The sequence below is a fragment of the Trachymyrmex septentrionalis genome, unplaced genomic scaffold (genome assembly GCF_001594115.1).
Source record: "Trachymyrmex septentrionalis isolate Tsep2-gDNA-1 unplaced genomic scaffold, Tsep1.0 scaffold11, whole genome shotgun sequence".
Taxonomy (NCBI): Eukaryota; Metazoa; Arthropoda; class Insecta; order Hymenoptera; family Formicidae; genus Trachymyrmex; species Trachymyrmex septentrionalis.
Window position 1 is genome coordinate 5,240,474 of NW_017304228.1, and position 17,152 is coordinate 5,257,625.

The following is a 17,152-nucleotide window of genomic DNA, read 5'->3' on the forward strand; positions in this document are numbered from 1 at the left end:
ATTCCCTATATTAGTATATACTTCTCCGATTTCATTTAGTTTAATTCGCATTCAATTATATATCGTGTAATTAATATCGGAAGACTTCTAAGTCTAAGACTATTAATTTCCTTCGCAAATGATAACAAATGCTTCTTATATTTACGAAATCAATAAGAAAAGTAGAACAAAGTGTATTGAATTTTTGTAAAAAAATTCCCGGATTTTTCAGGTATTTTTATTCAAAATTTCAGGTAAAATTAGAGACTTTTTAAATGTAACTTTTCTTTAAAAATAAATTAAAGTGCAAGCAACATAAACAAATTGTACATTGGAAATTAGTAAAAGGCAAGAACTCTAGCAAACTATTCATTTTCTATAATTGAAGCTGTGCCAAATTTATATACAGAATATTGTAGGAAAGTTCACTAAAATATAACGTCAGCAAGTTATTTTATATTCTACTGAGTATTGTCTTCAACTGTCACTCTGATTTTTTATAAAACTAGCGAGACATGAATGACAAGGAATGTACGTAAATATACGCGGATGTATATGTTATATTTATTGTCAACATCTTGCATTATCAATAAAAAAAAAGATCAAAGAAAAAAATGTTTTAAAAAATAGATAGTAAAATTCCAACAAAATTTTCGTGAGTATTAATAAAATTTCATAAAAATCTCTAATTTTTTCTTCAAAAAAAATTAATCTATATTATAAAATCATAAAAATAAAAAAAAATTCCTTTAAAATTCCAGGTTTTCTAGATTTTTCAGGTAGTAAATACTGTAGTAAAATTTTAGTTCAGAGCCACAGTTATATAAAGACATAGTAAGACATAGTAAGCTAAAACAAAATACCAATGTCAAAAGTAAAAATATAGGATCGTTACATAAGTTTTTAAAGATTCAATTGTACAATAAGTAAGAATGAAGAAACTGATGTAATTCGTTCTACGTTGAAAACGCACGACAATATTTTAATCGAGAGTAAAAGGCATCGAGCTGACGTTTCGCGGCAGCCGTGTCATCGCAGATTTGTTCCTTCGTTCATACAAAATTGATTTCTCGTTCCAAGCGGGCAAACGCAAAGACTGGCACGACGTTTGTCTTGTGTTTTGGACCGCAAAATTTCCGGCATCATCGTCGCTCACGTAGAGACAGAGGCCGATGCACGAGCAGTGCATTGCCGAGGCTTTTACGGTGATTGCTTTTTCGGTGTCGTTTGTCAGTCCGGACGCTCGGCGAGAAATCATTCGACCGTAGACGAAGCGAACGCGCCGTGAAAGCCTCCGCGAAGCATCTTTGCATTCCCCGTGGAAGCACCGTTACGTTTTCTTTCTTTTTTTTTTTAACCCAAGAAAGATGCAAGGATAATTTTAATGTCGCTTTTATGTACGAGTATCGGCGTTTAATTAATTTTAGAGTTGAACGGAATGTTTAAATGAAATAAATTTAGAAAGGCCAAAGCTCAAGGTTAAATCTTGTGTCTATTAATATTTTATGTGTCAATTTTAAATACACCTTCCAGTTATATAAACTGCGCGCCAAATACTACGAGACTTGCAATGCAATCATAAACTGAAGGCTAAAATTATAGTATCGTTAAATTGATCGTCCATTTAATAACGATGCTCTTAAGCATCTTAAAACACTGCGAACTTATTTAAAAAAATATATTAACCCCAACCAAGTTTTGAATCTGGAACCTCCCGATCGTTCGAAACAAATTCCAACTTGACTACTAAAGCATGTGACAATGTTTATCGCAATAACTAGTATATATAAGGAAAGAACGTATTGAAAGGTTAACGTGTATAAAAGAAAATAAAATGGATCGCTATTTGAATAAATCAAATAAATACAGAAAGACCAAATAGAGATATTTATAGCTACAAAAACGTACTGCTAATAAAATTACGATTTGCTAAAAACGCTTGAAGAAATGTAGTTTCTTCATAGACTGCATTCGAGTTTTTGATTTAGAACAGAAACAAAATTAGTACATCCTTTTGTTCTAGAATGAATAGTTAATATGAATGTAACGCCTTCTTGATAAGCGGAAATATCATTTCTGTTTTGAAAAAAATTCACTGTCACAATCAAGAATTATTTTTATGTTTGATACAAATAGTTTTATCTCTGACAACAGTATTATCTTAATAATTGAAGAAAGCAGTTTAAATTCAAATGTAAAATATTACAAGTTTTGGCTTGAGTCCTCTTCAGACGTTTACTTATCACAAAGATCGCTGTACAAAATTAGTTATCGAAAATGTCCGCACATTCCGTTATAATAACAGCTCGAGTGAATCTTGATGTAGAACTTGACCTGTTCCTCAGTCCGTGTTGATCGGTATCAGCGAGTGTACTTTATAATCGACACACAATAATGGTCTTACATATCTGCGTCCCATTAAACTGTACATACATTTCAATTGGTTTTTATACTTATATGGACATACTTATTTTGAATAATTTACACATGGCTTTTGATCTTTTCCAAGAGATATGAAACATATTTGACTGTCCAATCGTATGCGAATAATGTCGAGTTCTATGTTATTGTAAGGAATATGCGGACATTTTCAATAATTAATTTTGTACAGCGATCTTTGTGATAAGTAAATGTCTAAAGAGGGCTCAACCCGATAGTCGAAACCAGTAATGTTTTACATTTGAATTTAAACTGTTTTCTTTATTTTCATTTATTCTTTTTAATTGTGTTACAATTTAAAATGTGTTTGACTCTTACTTTGCCCTTTATTTATTGTTATTTATTTTGTATATGAAGAGTCCTTCTATTAAATGTTCAAATGTATGTATATTTTTAAGTTTACATTAAATATATATTCTAGATGTTTATTTTTAACATAGCTCGCAATTAATATTTCTTTGACAGAATTTAATTTACGTTAGTAGTAAATTTAGCAAATATATGTATAATATTCCCTTGCTTGAAGTGAACATTATGAAAGTAAAATTTGCTTACAGATATATATATATATATATATATATATATATATATATATAAATGTTAAAAATTAAATCTTCACGTAGCAAGTTGGAAACGACTTCTGGAAATAGAATCTTGCGTGGTGTATGAAAAAGAAAGTATATATATTAAGCGTACATAAAAAAGTCATTTCAACTTCTTGTTCCATTGGCGTTTTACGATCGCCTCCATTTAATGAAGCACTAATGTAAACATCGTGAGAAGGTAACATAAAATTTGCGTACAGAAATTTCTCAGAAATATGAATTTCGTTCTCAAGCAATCGCGATCCTGTAAATCCCGTGGATTGTAAAGTTTCTACGGGGTCACGGATGCGCGGAAAGTTTCCACGTGTCAAGAAAAAGCATCGGTGGCGACGAAGCGCGTCGCCGGGCTATTTACTCCCTTATTTATTATTTTTCGTGCAGACCATCACCACCTCGCGCCCTCCCACCCTCTTTTCCACCCGTCCCGATATACACGTGAAACTTTCCCGAAGGATTCCCCGTGGGATCGGTGTCCGTTTCCACCGCGAAGTTGCGCCCCCCCCCCCCCCGGGGGTGGCAACGGCAGTTCGATAACTCAGAGGAGGGGATGTCCTCGGGAGGAAGGTAGACAGACCGACACGATGGCATCGGGAAACTTACGGAGTTACGACGTCGACGACACGAATTGGCGGGGCTGGTTAACGATAATACTAGCTCCGCTCGACGTCGCTCTCGACTCTCCTACGGCGGAATTGAAAGACGACAGTGAGAAGACAATATGACATGCCGCGGGTTCGCCGAGCACGCGCTTCGAAGCCACCGATGTGTGATCCGTTCTCGACGGATTTCCGAGTGGAAACGTTCCACGTTGATCATTATGAGTCAACAAATCCATAGACTGATTCAGCAGTAGTATTTCAAAAGAAACGTGAATTAATTTGGACGTGATAAAGCGTACATAATGGCCGAGTTCAAGTTCGGATGAAGCTACTAGCCTGTTCGCGACTGATTGTGATTGATTGGACTGATCTACAAAGTCTAAAGGGAGAGGAACACTAACAGAGTCAAGTAACTTCCTCTGTGATTGGCTAGAGTATAATATTGACTTAAGATCATAAAATTTATGATTAATTAGAGTAATTCTCGCTTAGAGGTGAAGAATCTGAGATTGACTAAAATAATTCTTATGATCATAGTTATGAGTTAGTTGGCGCCTCTTTCCTATAAGTTCTCTATTGAGTCTATATAAATGAAAACTAATCATGTTTAATCACTCGACAAACAGACTAGCTGTCTCATAGTGACTCGAACACGTCTAATAACAGTGTAAAACGTAAATTGGTATGCATATGTGTACGTAATAGCTGCGTTCAGAAGATAAAGTCGCTCAACGAGCACTCATACTTTAATAAGATTCATTCTTGCCTTTATATTTTGTATAGATCTAAATATACATAATAACAAAAATCACTGAGCTCTCGATGAACGCGGCTTTGTCTTCGGAATGTAACTATTGACGTGAGTAGACCTAACTGAATTCCGTTAATTGATTCACCAGTTCAATTCGGGCGCTAATTAATTCGTTGACAAATTTCATTCGAAATGCGGCCCCAAATTGCGCAGTGAGTTAACTAGTTCCGATGATGACCGGCAGCGTACGATGACACACGCAAGTTGCAAGTAGTATGCACGACCGTGTGTCACGTAGACGAAGGGCTTGGCGGGGTGGCAGCGGGATAAACTGTCGCGCCCGTTTGCGCCCGAGGGAGATCGTTCATAAATTATGGACGCATTAATTATAACGGAGTTTGCGGAAGCGAGTGTTTAGATTGACTTGACGACGAGATGGCCATGGCGTTCCATCCGATCGCGCACGCGTGTTTGGACATTGATGATCGAAGATATATGCAAGGATATCGGCTTAATTAATTAGCCCGCATAAACAACATACTGTCGAAGCTAATTTGACACGCGCAACAACTATTGTATTAACAGGATTCTCTGGTTTCATGCTTGCCCGCCTTCGGCTGACGCCTCGAGGCATCGAAGTCACCGTATCGACGAGACGTAAAGCGACGGGTGAGGTGTATCCTTCCTTGCTTCACAGATAAGTATGTAAAACTGAGAATGTTTTGATTGAACTGACAAAAGAGTAGATCAACAAGAATGAGAATTTTGATGAGATCCATAGACATAAAGGAATACACTGAGGAAAATTTCTGATGGAAAATGGACAAACTAGAAGATTCGTATATCAATCAGAATTTCGGTTGTCTCAACTGGAATTTTAGATTTAACAAAAATTACTTTTTACAAAATTCTGATTCATCCATTTTCAATCAGAATCCCAATTAATTCAACCAGACATTTTTCTCAGTATGGATTTATCCGTTATTCTTGACATCTGCACTCCACACACACATTAGGAAAAAATTGAGTATTTCTCTTTAACTCGATATTTTAGAGAGAGAGCCTTCTTTCTTTCTAAATCGAAAGTAACACCTTTGTAGACTTGTGCGCGTCTGTCAAGAGACACAATAGTGTTTTGGCATCGAGAGCACGCCACGAATAGCACAAGACTGGATCTTTATTCTTATTACGCCTGTGAGACTAAATAAAATTTTTTATTATGATAAAAGAAATTCCATTTGGTCTCGCCAATCAAAATGTCATTCTTGTCAGTGCGTTTTCATTTCATCAAAATTGTTTTTCGTGTAACGTTATCGCGTCGATTTTCATCGATTAAAAACTTATCACCTACAAAATATATAATTTTACAATTAAATAATACGTATCTATTCCAATGACATATATACATAGATCAAGCATTCTCATGCTTTCAGTGATGGTGAATGAAGCCGAAAATTGACCATTTTAAGGGACCGTTGAGGATCAACGTGTTATCTCAATCCATCTCACACGACTGCGACTGTTAAGAACACTTCTCTCTTTTAAGATAGAAAGAGAGCAATGGCTCTAGTTAAACTGCATCTTCCAGCTTCAAGCTATGAACGGAACACTGAACTTGGTCTATGTATATACGTCGTTGGTCTATTAGCTTATAAAGTTCAACATCACTTTAGGTATCTGCGTCATTGATAGAAAAGGAAAGAAGCAAGTGTAAGTGTTAGAAGAAGATCGAAAGAGAGTTAGTTCGGCGAGAATAGCGCAGTAGTTCATGCGGCCATTCCCGAAGGTTTAGTGAAGCGAGAAAGAAGTGAAGCGAGAAGTATGACACAGACCTCAGAGGTGTTGGCGACATCATTTGTTGGGCTACTGACCGCGTTGTTGGAGTGCGTTTGATCCGTCTTGAGTTCACGGTGATTGCTGAACTGCACGTAGACTGCTCTGCCTCTGAGTTGAGCCACGCCGGTAGCGTAATAATTCACCATGGTCGCCGCAGCATTCTCGTCCCCCATTTCAAGAAATGCCTGTAACAAAAAAGAAGATTCTATCAGTTGCAAAAGCACGCAAGTTGTTTGATTTCAAATATTTCAAATAGCAATGTAAATAAATCGAGTATTTAAATAAATATAGATTGCTCTCTTAGTTTGAAAATAACGGAATTTTGAAAAGTCAGTTTTCCAGAAAGGAGAAAAACAATCTTCCAAACTTGATGGAAAATTATTGACTGATCACAAATAATGCTGGCAAAAAGATATATTTTTAACGTAGTCACTTTTATTTCACAATTTCAGCCTTAAAAAAAATCATCTTTTTTTGAGTTCTGACGACTTTGATGATTTTTTTTTAAATCACTCTTTTTCAGTAGTGACAATTTTAACTACTTTTTCATGGAGTTGGTTCATTTTTCACGATCGATAGAGTAATGTTTATAATTCGTTTATGGTAATGACTCAAATATTACGGAGTTGTATTTGAAATAAGGAAGCGATATCATAATTTACATAAGCCTGTTAATTCTTACTTAATTTTTTGTCACCACTAATCGACGATAATTATATCACACGGCTTTTAAAACATATTTAGTGCACCTAATTTGTTATTAAATGTTTAAATAGCTTAAACATTCATAGCGAGACTAATGAATTGAAGTCCGACGTGTAATACGCTTTTACTACTTAACTACTTTACTACATGCTGTGTACAATTTCACAAAGCGTTTACGTATTGCAGTCTTGCTGAGTAAAATTCTCTTGCACAGTTTGAGAGATAAAAGGGGACACACGACGAGACTGTCCAAGTTTGCGCAGTTACTTTAACCCGAAACCGATCTCGGGAAGTTATGTCGAGATTCTTTTCTGATTTATGCGCGGAAAGGTAAAACATGCAGGAAGAACGGGAAGCATTTTTATATTTACCTCGGAGCGCAAGTCGTAATGGAATATCTGAAACTCGCGTACGGGCAAACACGCGCGAAACAGACGGCAAAATTTCAAGGGAACGAGAGACGAAAACGGTATAGTTCGAAACAAGCTTGTGCACGCACAAGAATTTCGTTTTAATTACACCGCTCCGTGGCAAGAAGGCAATTGGTTTTTACAAAACTGCTTCCTTTCATTTGGGCATTTTATTTTTTTTCCGTTTGCTTAAACAAACATATACCTTTACGGAACAACTTCTATCGTGTAGCGCTATATTACGTATCGTAATAATTTATATTGTAATTTCGTCGGGAAATAAAAGTATAATCGTATAAAGGAGAAAGAAAAACGTCTCTCTTGAGACCCCGAGTGAATTTCGCTTGGATTCTTTTCTCCCTTTGAGTGTTCATGAAATTAATAATCCCGTATTTCTAAATCGTCCTCGTGCGCAGCTCGGCGTAAAGGAAAAATTCCCTGAAGACCTCCGGTCGCGAAGTCGCATTCGCGACAGTCAAGTGGTACGTTTATCGAGAAAAAACTTAATAAGAAGCATTACCGCGCCCCGTCCTTCGACCGTCCTTTATTATCGCGGCCAAGGCGAGGAGGAAGGGCGAGATTTTGCTGAAATAGAAATCGAGCCCACAGATATAGAGAAAATTGATTTGTCCCGCGTGTGGGAGGGGGGGGGGAGAGGGAAGGGAAGGATGAAGGAGTGGAGGAAAAACAGCGCGAGAAGATTAATTTAATGTCGCGTAATCGTCTCGAGGAGGCAAGGATAACATTTTGCGATATCTGCATTTTCACGCTCATAATATGTATAAACGGTGAATAAGCAGGGGAATGAAAGACGCGAGACAGGAAGGAAGGAAAGAGGATATTTATGTTATATTCGTCGCCGAAGCAGAGCTCTTCTTCCTCTCCGTTTTCCGCGCGATCCATTTTCAATTCAATATCGATGCATTCGCAACGCTCGTTTCTTCTCTTCCGTCTTCTCCACCCTCTCTCTCTCTCTCTCTCTCTCTCTCTCTCTGTCTCGAGCGCTCCTTCTTTCTTCTGCATTCGACACCCGCCTTTTCGCATCGATATCGATATTACTTAAAGCCTCGTCGCGTCTCCTCGTCACGAGAAAGACGCGACCAGCATTGAAATGCGAATGATAGTTCCTTATATACAAAAGCACGAGGCTCTCTGCTCGATTGTGAGGATCTCGGTGAATCAGCTGGATTCCGTCGTTATTGTATAATGCGCAAATCAAGCACTAGGAAAAAGTGCCGCAAGGCATGTCTTATTATGCGTTTAACTTGATAACTTTCTTAAAAATTTATTATCTCGTCCCAGGTAAAAGGCATAAAAAATAACCTATAGTTCGCAACGTATATCTTTTTACAAACTACCTTGAAGCTTTTGAGCGCTTCAAAGAAAACTTGATATCGAGAAATGCAATTTTATCCGGATAAAATATCCCTCTCGTTGTTGTATATTTTCCATTCGCAAAACTAATATAAGTTTTCTCCGTTGAATGATATTACCGCGAGTACGTCGTTATCAATTCTGTAGTTTTTTGTGATATTTGATTTACTTTTCGTAAATGCAGCTGTCGTGTTTGAATATTTGAAGGAGCCTCTCCTCAATGTGTATTTCAGTTAATAGAGAGAAATAACAACTTAATAGAACATGTTGTATTGTAAGAAAAAAAGTTACGATCTCGTGATAATTTCGAAGAATAAGATAAATATATAGGCTGTGCAAACGCGCGCGAATCTGACATTAGCATTTACTTTCATACTTTTGTCTTTTGAGACTAGATTAGAAGCGCGGAATGAGAGTCGGAATGAATTTCCGGAAAAATTTGTGATTTTCACATTAAAAGCCGCGCACACAATGTCGGGAAGTCTCGCAAATACAATCGATTAATTTTGCGCCAGTTAATCTAAGCAATGAGCTAGATGATAGAATAATTGTAGCGTTATGCGAGTCGTATTATTTCAAATTTATCTAACTACGAACGTCAACGGGTTTCGGATTTGTATCCAAACACTCACGCTAATTACGTTAACATGTGGTGGACAAATTAATTAATTGTAAACGCACAAGTGAAACACTAAGCAAACAGTGGTATTACTTCACGGAGTATTTGTGTTTAACTTCAACGAACTATCCTTTGTATTCTACACTATGATCTGTAGCTGATGTAATCTTTCAATTAGTGAAAAAGCAATTTGTTAATGTAGCGAATACGCGACTGTAATTCGCGGCTCGTAAACAACGTATATAATCATGCGGGTATCCATAAACAAATTATGGCATATTTAATTAAATGCATACGATTAAAATAAACATTTTAAGGACGGGCGTAATAAACGCATTTGTTTTTATCGAATATAAAGTATTGTGCATTTAACGGCTCATCATGTTATATCCATTCGTTTATTATACCCACAAAAGTTATTTACACGTTTGTGAATTTACTAGTAAATGTAAAAATATTAAAATACTCTTTCTGCGTAGTGGTCCATTTTGCATCAGTAAAGTGACCCAGTTTTTAGTTCGTGTATTGTAGATCGAAAATATTTGCCGAATAAGCCATGAAAAATATTGGCAAAGCGACGAGATTCGATATTGATAGAACGTTAAAGGAAATAAAATTTCTCGTCAGTAACTTTTCAAACGCAAGAAAAATTTATTTTACTACATAAAACGCATAATGCTCGAACCGTGATTATTATCAAGACTTTCCCAATCTTTTGCTAAATTCGATGCGATTATTTCTTACATTTCTTAATGTCCAAAGATGACACATTTATGTTATGAATAATTGAACAATAATATAAAAATAATGTAGTTTCTAAAAAATAAATGCATGTATTACTTCAAAAATACATTATAAATGTTAACATTAAAAGTAAAATCAATTGATAATGAAGAAATATATTACCACAATTTGTTTCCAAATTGTGTCAAAGAGTGCACTTAATACTATAAATGCTTCGAAGAATTTGATGGACCAATTATAAGAAAGAATTTTATTAGTTAATCAATCAAAAAATACTTCAAAGCATTGGTAGCATCATCAACTGTAGCCTGCATAAATGTTACATCTTTTTATATTAAATTTTACATAATGTTTGTGTTATTTCCCAACATATTCATCCTGTATTAAATCAACATAAAAATTTGAGTGCCTTTTTGGAATAAGTCAAATGTATTAAATTTAATACAAATTTTAACATAATTGTATATCACTGAATCTGCATGTAAATACAAAGTCTGTCCTTTTTGACGGATCTGCCGATATACTAACGAATAACAATAACTAATGAATTAATGCTGGATCTAAAGGAGTTGTGAGAAATTTCGAGAGGATGCAAGCAGTCGGAGAGAACTAGGTCTGAGAGAGAGAGAGAGAGAGAGAAATGTTAGTTGAAAACGAAAATGAGGTTATTCGGAACGAACGATCGCTCATTCGCATTTCGCACGAAAGGTCGTCATTTCACGTAGAGACGACGAATCTGTGTGACCGAACGAACGAATGAACGAACGAACGAACGAATGAACGAACGGCTGGCACAAGTGTGAATAATATCGCGGCTGGACCGACCGACCCGGATTTAACGGCATTAACTCCGTTTCCAGCGCTAATGACGCATAGAGCCGCGCAATTGGGTTTCCATGCGAATGGGACGAAATCCTCCGCGAGGGATCCGCTGAATCCAGGATCAACCCTTATGTTGGCGGACACGCATCCTGGCCGCACGATCACGTCGCTCGCTTTGACGATCAAGCGCCACGATTTTCTGCACAATGATCCATTCAGCCACCTAACGAGGATGTACGCGACCGTGTGCATCCGTTGAACGCGCGCAGCGCTTGCTTTAGAATAGCGAAATAGAATGATGTAACGTATCGCGATAAAGCCTATCGCATTAATCGAAGAGAGATACGTTCAGATGTACGGAAACTTCGGGCACAGATTAATTTTAATTGAGCGGAGGCTGCAACCACCGTACCTGCGATTGCGGCTAACAATCGGCCCGCAATCAAAGTTTAATGGGAGAAATTTACGTGAAAAGTTTACTGAAAACTAGTTTTATACATCGCTGAATGAACGGGTGTGTTCTATTGTACGTGTTACGATTCGCGAACGATTTGCATACCTATGTTTTTCGTACTGCTCGACGGATCGGATAAAAGATCTTGTTGCAAAACTATGTGCACACACGAGCGCGTCGATAATTATCGAGCAAACGGCACACTGTTACGGGCAGCCGCTGTATTTTACAAAAGCCGAGCATTTACGGGCGATTCTCCACGCCATGTATTTTTCTTTTTTTTTTCCTTTTTTTTTTTTTTTTTATTTTGTTTCCACAGCACCAAACGCAAATAAGAGCATTCTTTGGCGACGGGACCGGCGTATACGTTTCGCTGTTGGATGTTCCGCGTTGTTTGCCGTTTTATCGTGACATTTCGAAAGCGTTTCGGATTTCATAGACTATCCGGGAAAATGTTTTCCGCGACCATTTGCAGCTCGCCGTCCCACGTTCTCCGCGTCACCGTGCTGCGTTTAATTATGATCGAGGACGCCACGCTCCACGCTGAGCGATCCGCGCGAGCAGTGGATTTGAAAACTATTAAATATAATCCGTTACGCGATGTCATCGTCATTACACTGCGGTGCATTATTCCAGTTTTTCCACACTGGAGTTAATCCATCAATCATCCTAATTGAGTAACTCGTGACGGTCATCGCACTTGTCCGCGCAATGTGAATACTAAAATCGTCTACTCTAAGAATTCGTGATTCGCTTTCAGAATTGCGTTGGGAAAAATACGAGTACACTGTCAGAAATTGAAATTGCAACGCTAAACCAAAAAGTATAAGACATTTGATTAGGATAAAATTCGATATTATCATTCATGGAAATTGTATATAGTTGGAAAATTGCTGTTAAAATTGACACATTTTTACATGTCCAAAGCGATCAACTTAAATGTTTGTGTTAACACAAAATGAATGAAATATGTTAGAAAGTAACAATAACAAATATTATGTCCAAAATAATATAAACAATGTAACGCTAATACAATTTGTAAGCAAACTGTAGAAACATATTTTTTTTTAGTAAAATTAACATTTATGATACGTTAAATTATTAACACGTATTTTATTCATCTTAAAATTTGCGTTTTAATACACATTACTTTTAAGTTATTTCTTTATACTATTTCATAAATTGTATTATTTTTACATAAGAAATATATATGTTAAAAATCAATTTAATATATTTTTAAATAATCTAATTACATTATATTAATACTAGAATACGTTATAAAGTCAAAACAAAAGTTTAACAAGAACTCGAGTGAATCATTTCTAACATAATACAAAATGTTTTTTACTATGTATAAAAAAAAATGACTAAAGTTTAAAACTGCATTTAGTATTAACTTTTAATCCGCGAGTGCGTTATGTAATACCGTCCGCAGTTTTGAAGATGGTACAGTGAAGCTCCGTAATCGAGTCTCTGTGATGTAGGATAATGTAGGATTACAGCAATTCCAGCAAGTAGTACCATCCGCCTGCGTTTCTATACTAACTACATCCAAAAAGGACTCGATTAATGAGCTGCATTGTACTTACAACTTCACTCCAGCTGCTTCTCGTGAACAAATAAAACGAACTTAAAATGCAATACCATAGGATAATTAAACATGTATTATGTATTTTTTTTAATAAAATAACAAGTTTATGAAACAATTACAGGTTTTTCTAAATTGCATTTAAAAATAATGTAGAAAGTTTGGCGACAATTTAGAATTTAGAGTCTGAATCAAAAATTATAAAATTTAATAAGAAGTAGACTAGAATAGTGTTTTTAAAAAATAATAAAGATAAAATGAGAAAATTTTCACTTAAACTATATAACATTCTATTGTTAAATATAAATATTAAACTGTTTTATATATATATATATATACAATTTTTATACCAAGGTTACCACAGAAAATAAATTTTAAAATTCCCTTTTTCAGGTTTTCCAGATAAAAATGGAAAACTTTCCAATATAAAATATGTAAATTTTAACACATTTAAAGTCAAGAGTTGTAGAAAAGTTAGCCTATATTATTAAAAGCAACGCAAAAAAGGCTCAGTAGTATAATAAAATTTTGGGTGCAAATTCAAGCCGACAAAAAATAAATTAGTATTGGAAAAAAGAATGCAGTTACGAATAAGAGCGATTAAATAGAAAACTAAATCAAATATAAATTTTAATTATTTTATTAAAGACGTTTAAAGTGTGCAAGTTTTGAACGTATTTCATTATAAACGTCGGATATAATATTAAAAAATTATAACAATTATCTTGAATAGAAGCAATTTAAGGAAATTGTGAGCAAATTTCAAAATTCCAGACTTTTTCCGGTTTTCCAGATTTGTGGACAACCCTGCATACGAAAAGTATAAATTTTCAATTCCAATCACTTTTTTCAGAGATCTAATACATCCTTAAACGCCTGTCCACAAGAATTAGCGCTTCAAGTACATACTAGTCTTATCTGATAATAGATTATAAAATATTGTCATAAAATTTAATATTTTTCAATAAAAATTGTGCAATAAATCTCTTGAAACCTAATCACATCATTTCCCTCAACATACTTATATACGTTTTAATTTTAAAATTATACATCTTTCTTGATGTTGCAATTTCAATTTTCAGTAGTATAACTAAAGGGAGAGATTTTTAACACGCACTGTTAGAAATGTTCTTAAATTTTAAGTTACACAATTTGAACTTAACTTCATGACATTACATTAAATTTTAATGTATTTATAACTAAAAAGTATATTTGTGTACATATACATAAAATGTGATGTATTTTTCAGGAAAATTTATGTGAAATTTAATGTACTTTTTAGTAAATTTTATTAAAGGTACGTTAAATTTCATAAATTTAATGTACACGTTCATTACATTGAAGTAATTAATGTAACTTAATTTTCAGTTAAATCATTCATTTTATTTTGCCACTTTTAATTTCAATCACTTTTAATTTCGTTCATAATCACGAGAGCTTCATTTACATGCGAAGGAAGCTCGTGGTTACATTTCTAACAGTGCATGCACGAGAGAAACGCGAAACACATGTTGTAGCCAATCGCGAAAATCTCGGAACAAGGGTGGCGCGGCGGTAATCGTACGGGCGTGTACCACCAGTCGTCGGCAGAACCCCATTACATTATAGGGTGCCTGCTACATTTATAGGGTCGTACATCACCGAGAAAAGGCCGGAGGACTTTATTATTTTGTGGATACGTTTATATATCGGTGGCTTGCAACAAGAACGTGCGATGTTTCTTCTTGACTTCGGGGGATCAGGAAAGTCGGATGTCGCGTATCTATAACATTTCCTTTGCCCTGTTTCTTTTCGTGCTGTGATGCGCGATATTATTCTTTCTTCGTGTCTACAACGTCTACATTCAAAGCGTTGTCTCGCTTTCTTTGATGCATAATAAGCTTTCATTCCTGACGGTATGAGCGTCAATTGTATCAGTGTAATTTTAAATTACAGTGACATAATTCACTTGCGCAATTCACCCTGCTGCTACGTAATAATTTTTAATTAAAATTCCAACGTGTTCCCTCTTTGAGCTGTACTCCCTCCATCCAGGATCGGAATTAGATTGACAGTCCCGGTACACAAACATGTTTCGCCACGACCGAAATTCTATAATCCCCACGTCGTGACACACGATAGATCCCGGACTCCCCTTTCTCGTATCCACCGCTTCGAGCTTCCCGCTTCTGGCTCCCCGATCTCGGTTTGGACGAACAGCTCACCCTTTGTGATCCTGGATTATCCGCAGTTCTCCTCCGGCCTGGCCACGAACTTCCTAACATTTTGCCATCGAGAAACCGTGGCGCTCGCCCGATGTCGGCTATAAAGACGTTATTGGATCGAATACTCGCCATAAACATCTAACTCACCAACGTATTGTGCATACACAGTAAGTGTGTGGGCGTGTTTGTGTTCGCAGTGTGCGCGGCACGAGTCGTCCCGATGGATCGAAGACGGTCGCCTCCGCTTGAAAAATCGACCCTTCAGAAAGCCACCTTTCTATCTTCTTTCCTTCCGCTCCGTTCAACTTCGCTAGCTCGCGAAGCTCCGCCGAAATTTATTCGCATTCGGTGAATAAGTCCGTTCGCGAGTTTGCGAATTCCCGCGGGTGCTTTCTTAGCGATACATTTCGCATTTCGCTAACTTGAAAAGAATAGTATATTTTTAGAAAGTCCGATAATAGCGGTTCGATAATCGCGAACAACCATAGAGATCAGCTGACATTCAGCTGGTAAATCTGTCGTGTTTTCACAGAAAAAATACGCGAATATAAAAAGGGAAGGGGGAGAAAAAAAAAAGAGAAGCAGATATGTCTTCGAGATAATTGCACTTAAATTTTCAAGTTCTTCGAATATGGAGAATCGAAATATTTAAAATGTTTCATCATTATTATTTATCATTGTACAAGTAAAGAAATTAGAAGGGAAATTTTCGTTCAATCTCCGCTTGAAAGAAGTTTCAATCAGTCAGTGGCAGAAAGAAATCACGATAACATCACGACACGCTATAGAGATAAGCAATTTGTCATGAAATTGTTATTAGAGCGGATAGAAGCGGAACCTCGTTATCATTGACGGAGTTATAAGCGTTATAAGCCAGCCGCTAAGTTTCTAGCGAGTTTCGGTGCAGAGAAGGGAAAGAGGTTGCGAGAGGATTGGGGGAGAGAGAGAGAGAGAGAGACACGAAGACGGTGGGATATGCTCCAGCAGAGAGGAGACGGCAAGACATGGAGTTATTTCTGATTTAAATAAACTCCGCTACGTTCCTCGAATCTCGTCTTCCAACGACGATTCGAACGGGGACTCGCGCGGTGCCCGGAGGTAGTTGCTCCAGGCGATAGGGGTGCGGACGCGCGGGGTAGAGAACATGAATGTAATTTATCTCCGCTATAAGGGACGCAAAACGGGTTTTCCTTCGGCTGAAACTACGTTTCAACTCGTCCACTGTCTTCTTCTACCCCCTCGGTGGTTCAAGGGGGAAGAGAAAGAGAGAGAGAGAGAGAGGGGGGGGATACTTACGGAGGTTGGGATCAACTCGGGGCCCAAGGAGGGTGGTTGTTAAGGGAGGTACGCCGCTCCGCGGTGAATCAAAGAAATATTATATCATTAATACAGACCCAAGGGTGCAATGGGGCCGTTGGGTGTCTGCGTGGAGCGTACTACCATCCTCCAGCAGTCTCCTTCTGTCGATTTCCCAACCATCCGAGCGAGCCAGCCACCCTTTCTTCCCCCCTTTTTCCTGCGCTACGAAAGCTCCTCCGTCTCTTTCTCTCACCTTTGCTAACTCTTTTCGTCTCACTCTTTCGCACCAGTACCACTCTTCGAGCCTTTCAGCCGCGCTGGGGGTACCTTAGGAATATATATCTTGATAATTTGACGCGCCTTATATACCGGGTGTAACTATTGTTTACGGCTTATAGGTTCGTTGGGATCGCGAATGCGCGACTAAGTAAAGAATGCACGGTCGCGAGTGCGTGCGTGAAATTTTTACGATTCTTTCGACGCGGCTGCCGTCGTGTGGCGCGACCGATTTTTATGGGCCCTATAAAAATATGCGTCCTGCGTATATCAATATTTTCCGACTGGAAATCGTTAACCTTCCGCTCCGTCTTCCTTCCGTATATACATCTATGCATGGCGGTATATTATATGTTCTCCATATGAATCAAACGTTTTATTACTAATCTGGATTTCAAAAATGTTTATCTCTTATCAGTTTGCACTGTTATATATATATATCGTATGT

The 17,152-nt window shown here is 37.0% G+C and overlaps 1 protein-coding gene across 6 annotated transcripts in view; it reads right to left on the minus strand.

Moving 5' to 3' along the window:
- Positions 1 to 17,152, minus strand: part of LOC108749996 (polypyrimidine tract-binding protein 1) — a 389,037-nt gene that overhangs the window by 66,122 nt on the left and 305,763 nt on the right. For 5 of the 6 annotated variants that reach the window (XM_018489162.1, XM_018489152.1, XM_018489142.1 and 2 more), the window contains one exon: positions 6,206 to 6,394. In XM_018489162.1, the coding sequence (XP_018344664.1) occupies positions 6,206 to 6,394 (189 nt within the window). The remainder of the gene's footprint in view (positions 1 to 6,205; positions 6,395 to 17,152) is intronic. The other variant, XM_018489177.1, reaches the window with a different exon arrangement.